Below are 20,072 nucleotides of genomic sequence, written 5' to 3'. Positions count from 1 at the left end.
ATATGCTGCTTGAGCGCAATCATAAATATTGAATATAGTTATAATTTCCGCCTTATGTAGTTTTACATATCCCAACTATGTATCTAGTATTAACGACAATTTGTGAAGTGCAAAAGATGAGTTTGTTTAATGCAGGGGTGTGTATTTCTCCGAGTGGAAAGCCACAGGTCTCGTGTTGTTGTATGATAGCACCGATTGGCTGCTTCGTTTTCCTCTTCCGCACTCTATCTCACCTCCCGATTAATGCACGACAAAAACTAAACCCGCGTTTTCTTATAAACTACAGGTATGTGAAACATCTGGATATGCTTCAAGTATTTATCTGCTGCTAGATTATTGCACTCTGACTGCGCTGTTGGTCAGTTTTGCAAAGTAATTTCCTTTCGATTTCAAATGTCACTGCTTACTCCAGTGAATATCTTCAGTGTAACGTTAGTTTCTCTTTGAAAGTCCGGTTCTCTCGAGAATAATATAACAAATATTGGCTACAAAAAAAACTAGTTGACTAAACGGTTACTTTTGTGGTATGTTGAGAAGTTGTCACAGGAAAACAATTATGATGGCACACAATTATTTTGGCATATAAAAATTCAACTTATTGGCATATAGAATAATTCATATATAACGCTGCATGTTAATGTTGTTTTACATATTTTGTATTTTTAGCTAATTTAAAGGGACTGAAGAAAAAACAATGGAACATCAGCGTAAGTTGTTTTTTACTTAAATGCAACACATGTAAAATAATATTAGCACATTTAAAATTCACTTGACCTATTTCTTCTGTGTTTACTGGTTGATTTATTGGTTTGTTACTGTGTACTGAAGATGAGAAAAGGGTGAAAAGCTGTTGTTGTTTTTTTAACTGATGTTTGATGTTTACTCAGATGCTGAGTTTGTGGACACGCACTATGAATATCTCATTCAAAGAGTTACATCTGTGATGCCCATCGCTGATAAGCTGAATGAAAACAAAAAGCTAACCTGGAGAATGTATTCAAAGATTACAAACGCAACTAAAAGGAACCAAATGACAGAGCTCTTAAAGGCTGTGAAATCTGGAGGACCTGCAGTAAAATCGGCTTTTTATGAAATACTGCAAGAAATCGAGCCTGATGTCATTCAAGAACTTGAAGGTACGGTAGCAGTGGGGGAAAATGTAGAAAACAACACATCGTTAGCCTCATAGCATAATTGCCTAAGTCATATTTCAATGTTTTTGGTAAACAAGAAAAAAAACATTTTTAGGTATTTTTTCACAGTAAAGTTAGGCAGATATCTCAATTGGGCCAAAAAATGACTTAGGCAATTATGCTATGAGGCTAACGACATGTAAACTATATATTGTATGTTGGAACTTAACTTTTATCATCAATGGATTTTCCAGGTTCGTCCTCACAGACGGCCCATGACCAACGGGCAACTGAGTCTTACCATCAAAAAGTAGAAACAGAAAAGAGGGAAGATCAGACAGACAGATCTGATGATGATATCATCAGGTGCAACCCATCCTCAATAAAATACAGAAGCAAAATAGAGGAGCTCAAGAAAGATCCCTCCAAGAAAAAAGTCAGTAACATCTACTTTTCTAGAAGTAATAATTACATTATTGGCTCTGGAGGAAGTGCCACAGTATATCTTGGCCTGAAGGAAGATGGCACTGAGGTGGCCATTAAACGAATAACCAAGGACCCACTGAAAAGCAAAGACTTTGAAAATGAACTGAAGCATCTACGAAATTTAAAGCTTGAGAGCAAGAACATCGTCAGGTATGTGGACTTAGCAGAGGATGAAGATTTTTACTATCTTGCACTACAGCTTTGTGAATATGATCTAGTGGACTACATGAACGATCTCCGTCAGCTGGAACAAAAGGACAAAGAGGACGCTTTGAGGAAAATAGTGAAGGAGATGCTTCTTGGCCTTCAAGTTCTTCACCGTGCTGGAGTGATACACCGTGACATAAAGCCCAGAAATCTTTTGATAGGTATCAAAAGGTTTTATGTACTACTATTGTAGCTTTACACAGAATGTATCATAATTTAATCTGTAACATTAACTTTATGTTCGTGCTCTCAAATCAATTAATCACATCCAAAATAAAAGTTTGTTTAATATACAGTATGTGTGTGTACTGTGTATAATTATGTATATATATATTTAAGAAAAAAAATTATAAAATATTTACATTATATATATATATATATATATATATGTACAGCATATACATGCAAATATTTCTTAAATATACACATGAATGTGTGTGTATTCAAATGTACATAATAATTATACACAGTACACACACAAATTTTTATTTTGGATGTGATTAATCGCGATTAATCGATTTGACAGCACTAATATATATATATATATATATATATATATATATATATATATATATATATATATATATATATAGAGAGAGAGAGAGAGAGAGAGAGAGATTATATCACAGGTGACATGAAAACAAACATGCTTAAACATATTTTCAACAGATTCAGAAAAAAATGCCAGGCTGGCCGACTTCGGCTTAAGTCGCAAACTGGAGGAGGGCAGAAGCACAGTTCATACTGGTAGAGCTGGAACACAAGGCTGGGAGGCAACAGAGATTCTGAATTCGTCTGAAAAGAGTGGTTACAAAACGAGCTCAGACGTCCAGGTTTGTGAAATAACATAAATCAACTGCAGTCATGAGATTAATGAGAGTTCTGTCAGGTCCACTTTAGTCAAAAACACCATAGACAAACTTTTAGTCAACTTTTTATTGGCATATTTTGCAAAAATGTACATTTGGCGGTATGGCTCTGTTCTAAATTCCCCATTCTTATTATGAGCTCCATGAAAAGCCAAGACAGGGAACAGCAGCAGATTCTGGGGACAACCTCCCATTTTTTAAACTGGGAGGGCAGCGAATTCCCCCATTTAGAACTGAGCATGCATCAATGACAACAGAATGACATTGATTAAGTTAAACACAGTTTAAGGAGGAGCTGGGGTGGAGGTGGGTTGCAAAGCAGCGAAGCCAAGCAGGCAGATTGAAGTGAAGCTATGCTTAAGTAAGGCTCCCTGTTTGAGAGTTGCCAATTCACCCTTCACCACAAGTATGATTGACAGGCGATCTGACCAATCACATCGCAGAATCTGCCGTTTTGTCCGACAAAGCAGTCAGGAGAGTTAGTAGATTAACGTTGGTGGACTTGAACTTTGAAAAACGGTGTGTACTGACGTCTTTCCGCGGTTGAAACAACATTTCTTTTAGTGTTCATTCATGTTTATGTCATGCTTATCAATGAACTAGAAGGAAGAGATGATCGGTTCACGAGCAGCTTTAACTGAGGCGCTACAGCGATCACCACACATTAAAGAGACACAAAACGGTATTTATTGTTTAAATTTCTTTAAAAAATGACAATTTCAAAGTTGAGACTTTGTTTCATATCAAAAGTAACTTGCTCTGTCCCGTCTGTCGCCGTGTTGTCCGTGTCCTCTTTGCTCTGCGATGTATTTTTCTCTACGTATGTGTGTGGTGTGAGAGCGCCATGGCTTGTCGGACATAGCAACAGTAACTAAAGGGGGCGGGTCTTTGCGAACGGTCAATTGAGTGCATAGGAATCGGATCAGCTGATATGGGCGGGGTTGGAATATCCAATCAGCTGATAGCGGAGCTTGACTACATGGCCTGCCTGAACTAATGCAGAATGCTCGATTTCACCAAGCTTGGATTTTGGTATCATTTTCACTGGTGATTAAACATTGAGTTCTTTGATTACAAAATTATGCCAAAGACTTCTTTTTAGTCAAAGTGATAATGATCATATAGAGTCAGAGTCAGCTTTTAAGATCACTGAGAGAGTGCCTTGTCAGGCTGATCATAAAGTCCTGTTCAAATAGGCAGTTAAGATTATTACATCAAATTTAAAGGAATCAACAGTCATCAGTAACTGACCTTATGCTATAAGTTTTTCTTTTTAAACAATAAAAGTAAATGGGGTATTGTGGTGTCAAGCTTCAAGTCCCCATTGACTTTCATTGTGCAAAAAGGACACAAAAGGAGTCCATATGACCAATGCTGGAGAATCAAACAATGATTCATGGTTAAATAAATATTACATATCAATTATCCCAGTTTATGCTAATTAAAATAGTTTGAAAACATGTAGCTTTGTATTAAATATAATGTATTATAAATATGGAAAATATATGTGGGTCAAAAAGTTGTTGTTCTCAGACTATATTACCTTCCTTTACAAGTTTGTCAGTCAATAACAACTTATTGTTCTTTTCCCTACTTAAAGATATTGTAGAAAAGACACAAATGTTATGGTGTATTTTGGCAACACTTTATTTTAAGGTGACATAGTTACCACTTGTACTTACTTTAGTAATAACAGTAAATGATGCATAATTAACTAACCGTAACTTTATAGTAAACACATGTAAGTAATTAATATTACACTGTAATATTATTTGAGTAAGTACAATGTAACTGTAACCTTAAAATCAAGAGTAACTTTTGTCTTTTTGGGAACTTGGTAACCCCATTCACTTCCATTATATGAAAGAGCAACCATAATATCTTTCCAAAAATTCACCATTTGATGTGTCAATCAAATAAAATGCATATGGATGAGTAAATAAAAACTACTTCACAGTTTGCTCAATTTATTGCAGGTTGCTGGGATGTTGGTGTACTACATCCTCTCTGATGGAAAACATCCTTTTGGGGACATGGATCGCGAGGGGAACATCAAGAATGGGAGGTACTGTCTTGAACATGTTCACGATATAGTAGCCAAGGATCTCATTGAATGGATGATCAACAAAGAACCAGCAGAGAGACTGACCGTTGATGAAGTCCTACGGCACCCTTATTTCTGGGATGATTACAGGTAAATTATAAGTGATGATTGTAAAAAGATTTGGTGATTTTGACTTCTGCCATTCAGCTATTACTACATACATGTATCTTATTCCTCTTCCTTTTCATCTTAGTGGAAAGAACAATATTTCTAAGTACTTTGAAACAAAAATTCACTGTTATTGATGCTCAGGAATGCTCAGATTGCTTCTTTTGTTTATTTCCAGTTGGTCAAATGCTGTTCTTGCATGTTACTCTGACAAAAACAGCCCGCCCGTGAATCCCATGTCTTATACTGAGCCACTGCCAGGACCTTGTTTTAGATTGTAGACTTAGCATCTGTCTTGAGCTGGGAATCATTCGCCCAAATGTTACAATTCTGCCATTATTTTCTCACTCTCGTCTCATTCCAAACTATCAAGTGTGACCATAGAGCACACCAGTCACAAGTACCACGTTTATGATGCCGTTTTGTCATTTTTGGAGCTTGACAGGCCTCATTTGCTTTCATTTTATTGATAAGTGTCCAGAATGTTCACCTTAAAAAATAGGAAAACATGAGAATGAGTAAATAATGACCGTTTTCATTTCTGGGTGAACTATCTGAACTATCCCCACATCCTTCCCTTGGGTAATTTGGACCGAAACTACTTTTTAATTACAACCCCAAATCAGAAAAAGTTGGGACAGTATGGAAAACGCAAAAAAAAAAAAGAGAAGTGATTTCTAAATTTACTTTGACTTGTATTTCATTGCAGACAATATGAACACAAAATATTTCATGTTTTGTCTGGTCAACTTCATGTCATTTGTAAATATGCATCCTTTCCTGTCATTCAGACCTGCAACACATTTAAAAAAAAGTTGGGACAGTAAAGCATTTACCACTTTGTAATGTTGCCATTCCTTTTCACAACACTTAAAAGACGTTTAGGGACTGAAGACACCAAGTGATGAAGTGTTTCAGGTGTAATTTTGTCCCATTCTTCCTGCAAACAAGTCTTAAGGTGGGCAACAGTACGGGGTCTTCGTTGTCGCATTTTGCGCTTCAAAATTGCGCCACACATTCTCTATTGGAGACAGGTCGGGACTGCAGGCAGGCCAGTCAAGTACCCGTACCCTCTTCCTCCGCAGCCAGGACTTTGTAATGTGTGCATAATGTGGTTTTGCATTGTCTTGTTGAAATATGCATGGACGTCCCTGGAAAAGATGTCTTCTTGAAGGCAGCATATTATGCTCCAAAATCTCTATGTACTTTTCAGCATTAATGGTGCCTTCACAGAAGTGCAAGTTACCTTTGCCAAGGGCACTGACACAACCCCATACCATGACAGACCCTGGCTTTTGGACTTGTTGCTGGTAACAGTCTGGATGATCCTTTTCTTCTTTGGTCCGGAGCACACGGCGTACATTCCTCCCAAAAAATACCTGAAATACTGATTCATCTGACCACAGTACACGTTTCCACTGTGTGATGGTCCATCCCAGATGCCTCCGAGCCCAGAGAAGTCGACGGCGCTTCTGGACACTGTTAAAATAGGGCTTCCTTTTGGCACAGTACAGTTTTAACTGGCATTTGTGGATGTAACTACGTATTGTGGTACTTGACAAAGGTTTGCCAAAGTAGTCCTGAGCCCATGTGGTGATATCGCTTATAGATGAATGACGATTCTTGATGCAGTGCCGCCTGAGGGATCGGAGATCACGGTTGTTCAGCTTAGGCTTGCGCCCTTGTCCTTTACGCACTGAAATTCCTCCAGATTCCTTGAATCTTTTAATTATGTTATGCACTGTTGAATGTGAAATATCCAAATCTCTTCCAATCTTTCTTTGAGGAACATTGTTTTTAAACATTTCAATAATTTTCTCACGTATTTGTTGGCAAACTGGCGATCCTCGGCCCATCTTTGCTCCTAAAGGATTAGACCTTTCTTGGATGCTGCTTTTGTACCAAATCATAATTACAATCACCTGTTGACATCACCTGTTTCAAATCACATCATTATTTAACCATTTTACCTCATTACTAGCCCTAAATTGCTCCTGTCCCAACTTTTTTTGAAATGTGGTGCAGGTCTGAATGACAGGAAAGGATGCATATTTACAAATGACATGAAGTTGACCAAACAAAACATGAAATATTTGGTGTTCATATTGTCTGCAATGAAATACAAGTCAAAGTAAATTTAGAAATCTCTTCTTTTTTTTTTTAATTTGCGTTTTCCATACTGTCCCAACTTTTTCTGATTAGGGGTTGTATTTTTTTTTTTTAATTGAGTGTTCATCGGAGTGGTCCAAGACCCTGGGACTTTTGCTGTACCACGAATACACACTAAAAAAATAGACTGGTTTCGAGGAGTTTTGTGGTTAAAATTTATATATAGTAGAAAACCCTAAAAATGCTCAAAATGTAGAAGTAAAACTGCTAAACCTTTACCAAAAAATGTGTAACTGAATGCATGCTGAAGAAAACTCACAGCTCATTTTCTCCATATAAAGCTATAAGGCCATCTAGTGGCAAGAGTCATGAAATGTAATGTTACATATTTTTTTTCTCACAAGAGGTTTGCAAAGACACCCAATGTAAGATATTTTGAGCTGAATTAAAAGGGTTATGCATGAAATTGTGAGTTATTTTAAATTTAAATTTAAAGAATGTGAATAATGTGCTTAAATCATTATTTATTTATTGATAAAATCTAGTAATTTAAAGGTAAACAAAAAATAACAAATAATCTAAAAAAATTAATTTTAATTAAAACAAAAACAATATTATCAAAATTAAATGAAATAAGCTTGCTGGACAAAAGATAGTATAATTTAGTGTTTCGGGTCATTTTGACCCGCGAGGGAAGGATTTGTTACAAAGTGCGAGGGATTAAAGCTCAAAACACTGTAACGTACCTCAGAGAAACAGTTTGGCGTGCACTTTCTGAACATACAGCCTTGTCCTGTTGCCGAACTGCCCTGCTCAATGCCTGCCTTTTATTTCTTTCAGCAAAGATGCAGTCCTCAGGAAGCTGGGTGATAGGCCTGAAATCCAGAACTACGAGACTTTAGCAAAACTTCGCAACCTCTACATAGAAAAGGAGCACACAGAGGAAACAGACCCAACAGCAACACTGACCATCTGTGAGGCCTTCAGTGAACTTAGAATCGAGAATGAAAAGAAGTAAGGTTTATATATATACTGTCATGACTCATGTGAAAAAGAAAGTACACCCTTTTGAATTCAATGGTTTTATGTATCAGGAGGACATGATTTTTTTTAAAAATCATCTGGTCTTTGGCAGGTCTTAAAATGAGGTAAATACAACCTCAGTAGTGATGGGGAGTCGACTCCAAAAGAGTGGATTCCTCGACTCTGAATAGCCCAAGGAGTGAATGAAATGAAGCGAGGAATTCAGACACTGACGTAATACACCGCGTCAATACAACTTTGTCACACACACATTTATTTGAGTGCTTACTTTAGAAATAGAAAACAGTCACAGCGACTTTAGTTTGGAATTATACATAGGCTTCCTCATGCTAGCTTTAGTTTAATTGATGGTATATCAATGCAATAAATATAGATTTGGTTTTCCATCGTGTTCATAATCATTAAACTAACCATAAATCATAAAAAACTCACATCAAGGAGAAACACATCAATAAGTGTACATTATTGTATGTATTTTAGTATTTAGTATATTTAACTCACCTTTTAAGACAATGATCATGTGCATTTAGTGCCGTCACTCGACAACAGTTTTTTTCGTGACTTTTTCCTCTTTAAAATTACGTATCGGCAACGGCTATGTAGAAACGTCGATAGCCACTCATCAAGTCATCGCTAAATTGGACTAATTTGGACAGTCACGCTAAAAGTGTGAGGTTTTAATAAGGGGAATTTAATGCTGAGTTCGCACCAAACGCGAATAGAGTGTCAAAATCGCATCTACCGCGTCTAGTTGGACGCTTGAACATTTTGAATCCATTCGCTCGTCCACAGTGAATTGGACACACGTGTAAATTGAGCCTTTGAAGCGAAATAGACCCGCGTTCAAGGCGCTCCAGGAGAAATATGTCATAAAACACCACTCTGCCTCTTTTCATTTTCATAAAAAATATATATTAAGCATTAATAGCCACACAAATGTGGTCCAGGCAACTCCTACATTATCTTCACTGCATGTATATTTAAATATCCTTAAAAAAAAATAAAGTTATGAAACTTCTCTTTGCCCTCAGTCAAAACGATTTGGCAGACAACAAGTGATAGATTCATGAGAGCAAAGATCGCCCGTTAGATCCACACAAGACGAACCACTACAGGACATCAGAGCCAGCGGCAAACGTCAGAAGGACTATCCGAGGAATGGCTGCTCTCGCCAGGGTTAATGAGCGCTGAGTGCCCGGTGATCCACTGGATCTCAAACTCCAAAAACGCAAGACAATTTTTTTTTTTAAATAGGCGCTCTCTTTATAAATAAACCACAGATTTGAGCTTTAAACTACATTCTCACCTGAAAAAGTCTTAAAACCTCATTTTGTGATACAATAGTAGTATTTTTAAATTATGCAGGGTTTCTCATCACGTCACTTTACCACGTGACCGCAGCAAGCAGGCTCCTGATTGGTTAACGCGGCATTAATTGATAAAATCGGGCGTCAGACGTGAATTCGCTTCAAACGCATGAATGCACAAAAGCACCACTCGCATGTAATGCGCAAGACGCTAAATACGCGCGAATGAGGCAGAATCGTGCGAAACGCGTCTATCGCGCCGCAAGACCTCCAGACGCGCGTCAACTCGCCTTTCCATTGACTTAACATTGAAATCACACTCTGAAGACACTCTATTCGCGTTTGGTGTGAACGCAGCATAAGGCTTTGTGTCAGGGGGAAAATAATTTGACTCCAAAAAACCTGGAATCGAACACCCCTAAACCTCCATGTGTGAAAAACTAAGTACACCCTATGATTTAATTGCTTGTAGAACCACCTTTAGCAGCAATAGCTTGAAGTTCTCATTTTCTATATGACTATCACTCTCTCACTTCACTTCAGTTAATCGCATCCAAAATAAAAATTTATTTAATATATGCGTGTACGGTGTATAATTATTATGTATAAATACACACACATGCAAGTATATATTGAAGAAAAATAAGTGTATAAATATAAAAATACAGCATATTTATTGAGCATATTTACAACGTTGCTTCTGTTCATTGCGGTTTGTGGGCATTTGTTAATGCACAGCTCTCTTCAGTATGTCCTGATATGTAAAGCCATATAATTCAAAATAATTCACATGACATTAACACAGATACAACAAATAAATAAGCATAAATACAACATAGTTGGCATGTGATTCATGAGCAACTCTTTTCCTGCTCGTTTTTTTTTTTGCCCTTCAGGAAAAGGGACATCCTTGCTATAGTGGGTGAGGATTTAAAAAACCTTTGGAAGCTCTTCAACACTGCAAAGGCGGTCACAGAAGGAAAAACCTTTTCTAATTGGCAGTCAAAGGTGAGTACAACTGTAAAACAACAAGACTCACCTAAACTCAAGACAAGAGCCGTCCTCTCCTTGCTCTGTACATTTTCTTGGTTAATCCAAGGCTGTGTTGAGAGTGAGACTAGTAATGTAAGCACATTAGACCATCCATGCCTGTCAAGCTCAAAACAAAATTGTCTTATTTGCAGCTTTCAGAAATATGGACAGACATTAACAAAAAGCTACCAGAGGACGTACTTGGTCTGCTGCGTGTTCTGCGCAACAAACTGGTGCATGGGTAAGTGAGACAAAAATATTCCTCCAGATCTCGGTTCCCGTTTATCTTTTGAACTGTAATGCTTCTGTTTTGATTTTAATTCACTCTTGTCTTTTGTTTCTAACAGAAATGTCAGAAATGAATTTAAAGAGAACAACATTTTTGGTCTTTTCCCGGACTTCTTCATCAGTTTACACAGAGTGGCTAAAGACTTAGACTGGGATTATTGAAGAAGCTGAGAGGACATTACGCCACAACATGGCAAAAGCGGTTACAGTTTTCACATTCAACATAGAGAGCAGTCATTCTTGTCAACACATTCAAGCACTGTTCTCAAAATTTTTACATGACTTCAGTTCTAATGGGTTGTTCCTGGGATTTTGCAGTTCAGTGGATCGATTCACAGATTAAAGGGGGGAAAAGCTGTGATTTTATTTTCTCTTTTAATTACAAAGGTTTCAGGGTCCCGTCAAATATAAGGTTTTGTTTTGTGATTTCTCTGTAATCAACCACTACTCAAAATACAATTCTGGGTACGTTATTATGAAATAATATAATCTCTTTCCTTTTTTTATTCATATCAAATTAATAAATGGTTTATGAAAGCAGTCACTGAGTATGTCTTCTGGGAATTACATTCAGTAGAGCCTACAATCCAAACTAGCATTGCATACGAAAATTATATTTGACTTCACATATTATTCCTTTAGGTGACATTACTCTTTAGTATGGAGGTCAAACCTGCAGAAATTAGACCATGTTCATGTGGATGTTACTTTGACACGTACCGCCTACCTAAGCATTGTTGCAGACTATGTGCACCCTTTCATGGAAACGGTATTCCCTGTTGGCTGTGGCTCTTTCAGCAGATAATGCTCCTGCCACAAAGCAGAAATGGTTCAGGAATGGTTTGAGGAGCACAACAACGAGTTTGAGGTGTTGACTTCCCTTACGAAAAAAAAGTATACTTCAAGTTCATTTTATGAAGTATACTTGAGTAATGTTCAAGTATATTTATAAGTATACTTTATGTAGTAAGTATACTAATGTTAATATTTACTAGTAGTAAACTTGTGAGTGTACTATTTTAATACCGCTTGGGACTAAATTGGCCCACTCGAAGTATATAGAAGTATATGTTTAAGTGTACTATAAGTGTAACAGTAGTAAACTTTAAGTGCACAACTAGTTCATAATTATGTTTCTCATTTGTACTGCAAGTGAACTTATGAGTATACTAGTAGTTTACTATTTTAATACTTGTAGCAATTTTTAAGTTTATGAAAGTTCACTTTGACGTATACTCTCAGTAAACCACTAGTTTAGTAGTTTTATACTACAAGTTTACTAGTTATATATTATTTTTTGCTCTTTTAGTGTACTCTCAGTAAACTACTAGTTTAGTAGTTTAATACTACAAGTTTACCAATTACATATTATTTTTGCTCTTTTAGTGTACTCTCAGTAAACTACTAGTTTAGTAGTTTTATACTACAAGTTTACTAGTTATATATTATTTTTTGCTCTTTTAGTTTACTCTCAGTAAACTACTAGTTTAGTAGTTTAATACTACAAGTTTACCAATTACATATTATTTTTGCTCTTTTAGTGTACTCTCAGTAAACTACTAGTTTAGTAGTTTTATACTACAAGTTTACTAGTTATATATTATTTTTGCTCTTTTAGTGTACTCTCAGTAAACTACTAGTTTAGTAGTTTTATACTACAAGTTTACTAGTTATATATTATTTTTGCTCTTTAAGTGTACTCTCAGTAAACTACTAGTTTAGTAGTTTTATACTACAAGTTTACTAGTTATATATTATTTTTGCTCTTTTAGTGTACTCTCAGTAAACTACTAGTTTAGTAGTTTTATACTACAAGTTTACTAGTTATATATTATTTTTGCTCTTTTAGTGTACTCTCAGTAAACTACTAGTTTAGTAGTTTTATACTACAAGTTTACTAGTTATATATTATTTTTGCTTTTTTAGTGTACTCTCAGTAAACTACTAGTTTAGTAGTTTTATACTACAAGTTTACTAGTTATATATTATTTTTGCTCTTTTAGTGTACTCTCAGTAAACTACTAGTTTAGTAGTTTTATACTGCAAGTTTACTAGTTATATATTATTTTTGCTTTTTTAGTGTACTCTCAGTAAACTACTAGTTTAGTAGTTTTATACTACAAGTTTACTAGTTATATATTATTTTTGCTCTTTTAGTGTACTCTCAGTAAACTACTAGTTTAGTAGTTTTATACTACAAGTTTACTAGTTATATATTATTTTTGCTTTTTTAGTGTACTCTCAGTAAACTACTAGTTTAGTAGTTTTATACTACAAGTTTACCATTTACATATTATTTTTGCTTTTTTAGTGTACTCTCAGTAAACTACTAGTTTAGTAGTTTAATAGTACAAGTTTACTAGTTATATATTATTTTTGCTTTTTTAGTATCCTCTCAGTAAACTACAAGTTTAGTTTTATACTACAAGTATTTTTTAAGTGGACTTAACATCACAGTTTACTAATTATTTATTAGTTTTGCACTTTAAGTGCACTACGATGTTCCTATTTAGGTATTAATTATTATACTTTAAATATACCTTTAATTGCACTTAAAATTATAAGTAAGTTCTTATGTACACTATCAGTGGACTACACAAAAATTCACATACTCAGAATTATGAACATAAGTTATCTTTATAAATCAATATTTTCAAACAAATCTATTGTATTCCACATAAACTTAAAATAACAATGACACTCACATTTATACTCCAGTTCAAAACAAAACAGTAAACACAATGTTTAAAGTAAGGTCATACAAGATATCAGTTCCTAAAGAAACCACAAATCCAAACAATAATTATTCAAATATATGACAACAAAAATATTCTATTCAAATGGGCTTCTTTGCAGTAGCTTGCTTGATGTAGTTTTCGTTGTTGCATTTTTTTCTTATGATGCGTCTCACATCTTGCATGGTGATGTCAGGGAACTTTGACAGAGCATGGTCTGTGAGTTAAAACACACACACAAAAACACAAACACACATACAAACAGAACAAAACAAAACATAGCTTTTTTTCTGTCAAATTTATCATCCAGAATTAACACAATAAAACAGTCAAAGTAGCATGTAGTGATATGCAATTCAAGTTTCTGAAAACTAATGCAATAATTTCTATATTTACCTATATTTATTTTGTGATTATTTTCTTTTTTTCTTTTGTGACATTCACAAATCCAAACTGATAATCCCAAATTAAACTTTTATAGATTAGAACTTTTCACAAAACGTTTGGAATGTTCCTTTTTGATCCATGTTGGAGGTGACAGTAATTTAACACAATCCCTGTCACCTCCAACGTCGAACATCATTTTGAAAAGTAGAAATGTATGAGAAATGTGTAGGAATTTATTTTATTTTAAAATGAAATTTCCCTTAAATTAAATACTCACCAAATATAGCATCAAGTTTTGTGCTATCAAGCTGGGGCTTTGATTCCACATCTTTGTGTGCCCCTGACTGTCTTCCTGTCAAGCTCGAATGAGACAGGGTTTCCCTTCCATAGACGAGAACGGCAAGGTCCCCGATGTATACTGATGGATTTGCCGTCCGCAGAGAGTTAAGCTTTCGCTTGGGGACCTTGACATCACAGCCTGGCATGAGAAACACCTGAAAAATAATAGTCAGTTTGCAATTGGTTATACATTGTTGTTAGACACTAAACTAATGAGATGATAATGAAACACATTCCCTGGGATATATATTCATCATCTGTGCATTAATGCAAATAAACCAAGTAATTATTCCCCAACCAAATAGGAAATATGAGAGACATTACCACATTTCCCAATAAAATGAACTGGGTGCGAAATGCTCCTGTGCAATGTAAGATCCTGTCTAAATCCTGTCCACACTGCTTTTCCACAGCATTAAACATTTCATTGGGAAATATGGGAATGCTTCCTATATTTCCTGTGGTCAGGCAATATTCATAATAACCACTTATCACGCACATTCACCATGCAATTGAATATGCAGATTTTTCAGGTAATGTTTATAATTACTGCCTAGTTGATTTACTGGGACATTGTATTTGCACCTTACCACATGGACCGTAAAACTTATATGCATGTGCGGTAGTTACCATATCATCAGACAACACTTGAGGAGAAACACATGCAGAGTCTACTGATGTTGAAGGTGTTGCAGAGGTGGATGCAGGAGGTGAGGTCTGAAGTGTTATTTGTCCAATCACTTCTTTCAACTTCGTCACTACTGTGGGAAGCTCTGTTAAAAGAATGGAGATCTGTGAAAAGGCCTCATAACTGCATGTTGACACAAATGGCAAAAATAAATCACTACTCACAACAAAATGTTTTTTTTTAAAACCAATTAAATATTATTCAAAATAAATACTCATTGACTGATTAAATAGTTGCCATTCAACACACTTGTTTGTGCTTTGTATAATATTAAAATGGTTTAATTTGAGTTACGTCTGGTAAGGAACACTGTTAGTTGAAGCAGTCACTTTGCTATAGCAGTCAAACATGCTACAATGCTTCAGATTTATATAATGTGGTATTTGTAACTATTTTATGAGGTTGCAGGTGTTTAACCCTACACACAACTACCTTTTAAATGTATTGCTTTTATCTGCATTTTAAAGTGAGCCCACGCTTTTCTGTAGTTTTGCTCTGTCAGCCATGACTGTAGAGCAAAATGTAAACACACAGTTGCAACATCAAGTTGTGTGTTTGTGTTCAAAGGGCAGATTATTATTATTTTTTTAATTCATATACCTCTCATGGCATCACGTATCTCTTTAATGTTGTCTTCTTTTAGCCTCTTGTTCTCTCTTTTAAGTTCCTTAATTTGCTGTTGTACCTTACTCCAGTTCCTGGCAAGTATGTCCTCATCTGATGAGGACTCATTTCCGATAGTTGACTGGAACACAGAGCAAAAAGAAAAGAAAAAAAGAAAGAAAGAAGAAAAAACGACTGTGTAAAACACAAGATGTAATACTGCAGCAAAAGTCACATAAAAGTTATAACTTCAACTCAAAATGACTTTTTAACTTTGACGTTTAACTCTTAAGGTTTTCCCTAAAATGTGCAAATCTTAAAATAATTTACCTGTAAAGAAGTTTGCTTTGCCATAAGCTCCTTCTTCAAGTTTTCAATCATTTGGTCTGCTGCCTCTTTTGGGGTAGATGTTGTCTTTTTACACTTTTGCTATCAAAATGACAATTTGAAGTTGTTCAATACCAGGGATTCAATTCAAATTGATTTGTATAGTGCTTTCCACAATGTAACTCCAAAGCTTTACAGAAATGCATGCTTGTGTTACAATTAAAGCAGAGTAATATATTGCTTCATTATAGCAATGGACATTTGTATTTGTCCTATTCACATACAGATCTCCATATTATCTCCATACTGTTTTTATCCATGTAATTACCTGTTTTTTTGGCTGTTCATTCTCCTCTTCTTCTACATCCTCCATCAACCAACTGTTTGGCTTTGTCTTCCTCCTGAGTGTTTGTTTCCAGATGTCTTCACCCTTAATGAATTGTTCCCTTTTCTGGCAGAGATCACTATAGTTTTCTGTCAAAAAAAGTTGTGTATACATTGTGAAAAACTGAGTTCTCAGCTGTTCAAGACAGTCTGTGATATGTTTTGCTTGTTTACTTCTAATCCATCAAGATTAGTGATGCAAACCTTGATTAAAAGATTCAAGTTAACTTACCACCGAACATTAAAACTTTTGCAGGAAAAAGGGCTGGACAATTTTTCTTTTTTCTGCCTTTTTCCCACTTCACACTCATCCATCCATCTTCATCCTCGAGTGTGGGACATTGTGTTATAATTTTAGAACAATTTTGCTGGTCTTCAGTACTCATCCAGTCAATTTTACCCACTTCCACGCTCTTGTCCTTGAAATAATAAATGGCAAATGCCATTGTTTAAGTGGTGTGACTGACGCTTTTTCTTTATTTTCTTTTTACTTTGCGGTGTTTGTTGCTGATAACAGGTCCGGATGTGCGCGAACGGATCACGTGACTTAATATCACGCCAGACGGTTCCACAATAATTTTTAAAAAATTCGGGGATGCATTTTTGTTGATGCAGGTGCTTGCAACATAAACAATGGCAAAGCGTGCAGGACCTTACAAAAGATACTTAGAAGATGACTCAGAAAGAATTCCAAGGAGAACCAGGTTCAGATGGATTGAAAATGACATTATGGTAAGACATTTTTATTTTTAAACATGAAATTGTATTTTTGTAGCGCATGTTATAATCTTGTGGTGAACAATTAATCCGAACAAGTTAATACACAGAAAAAAATGTCGTTGTTTGCCGTGGTAATCTTTAATCAAAATCTGAAAAGTTATTTCCGGTCTGGAATGACATTAGGTGTGTTCGACATCGGCTGCGGCTGGATGAAACTGATCGGCGAGAGTAGCCGCGTGCAGGCGGGGAGGAGCTGCAAACACAGACGTGAAGTCGGACACTTTCTGCTTCCCGCGGTGACGCTCGCGCTGTGTTTGCACACTTTATCAGCTGAAGTGAAATAAATGCAATATTTGGCAATACACAGATGTTTCAGATACATTATTGTCATGTTATACTTTATGCACTGCTTAATACAGCGTGTGTTTTTACAAGAATAAAGTTCAACATATAAGCCTACACTATCAATGAAGTGGGGTCTATGTTTTTAATCAGTTATATTTTGATAAACATGACAATATAATATCGCGACTACATGAAAGGAGGTTTTACTGTTATAAAAAACAGATTTGTGCGCATTAGTGGAGCTGAAGGTTTTAGAATAAACACGAAACACACGTGATCGCTGTCATGCGGTGAATCTGGCCAATCGTGGAACGGCTGTGTCGTCATCAGAGCCCGTGCAGCCTCATGCAGTCGCTCTGGAGAAACTGCACCGGCTGTAATCGCCGGCTGCTCTCGAATCGCTCTCGCGGCACTTTGTTGACATACGTCACTGTCACGTGGCGTCGGCGCTGCCTCAAGTCGGACAACATTTCTAACCGGCATGCACTGCTTCAAGTCAGCCGCCGATCGGTCTGCTCATCGCTGGGTGAAGTCGAACAAGCCTATTCCTTTTCTGTTGACGTCAGTTTGACGCCTTCGGTTCAAAACGCTTAACCACTCCCCTCAAACCATTAGTCTGCTATGAGCAGAGATGGAAAGGAGGATCATTCCATCCTTATGTTCATAAACATTGTTCGCTAAATGTCTTGAGAACATACTGAATTGTATTTTAGAAATTCAATAAAAAAATATACGAATAAAATAAATAAAGTTCATGTTTGCTCTTTAAACCTTTTTTGTAACAATCTTTCCCACCCAAGTTACACCACGAAAACAGCGAACGTTAAGTCTTCAAATTTTTTTATAAACCTCAAGAGTATGAGCAATATCGTATGGGTCTTGTAATCTATTATTTGGCTGTAAATAGCAGGATCATTGTGTGTAGCTATATGCCATGTTCAGTAATAGGTATTTGACTATTGTTAGCCTTCAAAGATTAGGTTAAATTAACATTTTATTGCTGACAATAGATGTAGGCCTAGTAGCTATTTCTTGTGAAATGTTTTTGATGAATATATATATATATATTTTCAACTGATAATATTCAAACATCATATTAGAATGATTTCTGAAGGATCATGTCACGTGACACTGAAGACTGGAGTAGCCTATGGAGTAGCATATAATGATGCTGAAAATTCAGCTTTGACATCACAGGAATAAATTACATCTAAAATACATTAAAATATATTATTTTGAATTGTAATAATATCTTATAATATTTAATATTTTGGTAGGCTACAATCTTATCATCAAACAGACTTTAGCCTATATAAAACAATATGTGACTTTTTGTTGATAAACTCAATAAAATAAAGATCATACACCTAAGTGGAGTATTAATTTCAGAATTTCTTGCAGAGTGAAATTCATTAAAAGCTTGTTCTACATGAGGTCCACATACTGCACTTGACCGGGTCTGTATACTTTTGCGTCCATTATTTTCCTTTTTAACTCGTAATGGAAAAACGAATAACATGCTTTCTTCATTATTCGTTTTTAGACTGTTGAAAAAAAATATCCACATGCAAACTTATTTCCCATAGCATATAAGCTAAAATGCTTATTTAATTGAAAATCAAAATTTACAAACAATTTTTATTTTTTTGCGTTCTACAAAATGTCTTTTAAACATCACCGGGTCATAAAGCAAAACAGAATAATGTCAGTGCTCAATACTCACCAACGTCTTTGTGAGATGAATATCTCTATTCTCTCGGGAATGTGTTTCGGTCTTCAGCACCTGCTGGTTCGGCTCAGCTCGCGCTGCCGCTCCCGTGTCTCCGCATTTGAAATCTCCACATGAACGGTTTTTAGGCTATAGGGGAGAGTGGGGCACGCTTTTTGACTTTCTCAGTTTGTGTAAATCCACTTGGGGTTCAGAGTATTTATTTTTTCCCACATTAATTGCACACATGTCTAGTAGGCCTACAATTATGTGGTTTTGTTTCATAATACTTTTAGTGTAGGCCTATACTTTTTTCTTGATTCACCCCGAAAGAATGGAAGTGAAATGTGACAACATGCCCCATGGGGTATAGCCTACATTGTAACGTGAGGGGCACAATGTAACATGACCAAATAACAGCTTAAAATGTTCTCTGATATAATCAAAAAAATATCCAAGACAAACTAAAATATTTTGTCAACAAAATACAATTATTACATTTTTAAAATTAAAATAATGGCATTTTTAATCATTTAAAATATAAGCATTTTGGAGTTTGACTACAAACACATCGCTAAATACAGCTATAAAGCATAGTTCAAAACATAATAATAATTAATAATATCTGAACATTAACTCTCAGTCATTATTCACCCTTTTCTCATGGTTTCTCAAAAGAATTAAAGCTACACTATGTAACTTTTCCGTCCACTAGAGGTCGCCTGTTCAAAACAAAGGCGTAGTTTGATGACGCCACGTTTGAGTGCAGAATCTTGGGACATGTGATCTTCACCTCACAGTCGGTGGAAAACAGTCAGGATAGGACTCGGGCAGAAATCATGTTGATGGATGCGATTATTAACATTACTGTAGTCTGAAGCAGAGCAGGAGCGAGTGTTGTGGAGCTGAGCAAGGCCGCAGGAGCGATTGAAGAGCGGGACTGTTATTATGGCATAGTCGCCGGCATGACTTTTATTATGACACGGTTGCCGGCGCAACTTCCTCTTTTCCAGTCATGAGTATATGAGGTAACGCAGCTCTGTTTATCGTATTAGATATATCTGAGTGTGTTGAAAAGTAAGTTATGATGTTCGCTCGGCGGTTGCTATGACACTTGTTCACACTGCAGTGAGAGTAAAGTGTTTCACT

At 35.9% G+C, this 20,072-nt stretch overlaps 2 protein-coding genes across 3 annotated transcripts; one reads left to right on the top strand and one right to left on the bottom strand.

The window, feature by feature from the left end:
• The first annotated feature begins 202 nt into the window (after window positions 1–202).
• On the top strand, window positions 203–11,228 carry LOC307128733 (serine/threonine-protein kinase/endoribonuclease IRE1-like). Of its 2 annotated transcripts, none has more exons than XM_079820675.1 (10): window positions 203–286; window positions 667–707; window positions 888–1,136; window positions 1,388–1,987; window positions 2,496–2,659; window positions 4,672–4,889; window positions 7,857–8,030; window positions 10,264–10,375; window positions 10,552–10,640; window positions 10,747–11,228. In XM_079820675.1, the coding sequence occupies exons 2-10, from the start codon at window positions 695–697 to the stop codon at window positions 10,847–10,849; spliced, it is 1,722 nt and encodes a 573-aa protein (XP_079676801.1). In that variant the 5' UTR covers window positions 203–286; window positions 667–694; the 3' UTR covers window positions 10,850–11,228. The 2 variants fall into 2 exon arrangements, with proteins under 2 accessions (XP_079676801.1, XP_079676802.1); XM_079820676.1 differs by having other exon boundaries at window positions 252–372.
• Window positions 11,229–13,307: 2,079 nt separating this feature from the next.
• Window positions 13,308–16,474, bottom strand: LOC307133463 (uncharacterized protein). Its single transcript, XM_079828547.1, has 7 exons — window positions 16,383–16,474; window positions 16,095–16,240; window positions 15,770–15,868; window positions 15,437–15,581; window positions 14,779–14,921; window positions 14,087–14,303; window positions 13,308–13,639 (listed from the first exon to the last, which is right to left on the bottom strand). The coding sequence occupies exons 1-7, from the start codon at window positions 16,459–16,461 to the stop codon at window positions 13,524–13,526; spliced, it is 945 nt and encodes a 314-aa protein (XP_079684673.1). The 5' UTR covers window positions 16,462–16,474; the 3' UTR covers window positions 13,308–13,523.
• Between the last annotated feature and the right edge of the window lie 3,598 nt (window positions 16,475–20,072).

Source organism: Gobio gobio (genome assembly GCF_949357685.1).
Source record: "Gobio gobio genome assembly, chromosome: 1".
Classification (NCBI taxonomy): domain Eukaryota; kingdom Metazoa; phylum Chordata; class Actinopteri; order Cypriniformes; family Gobionidae; genus Gobio; species Gobio gobio.
This window is presented reverse-complemented; position numbering and strand designations above follow the sequence as displayed.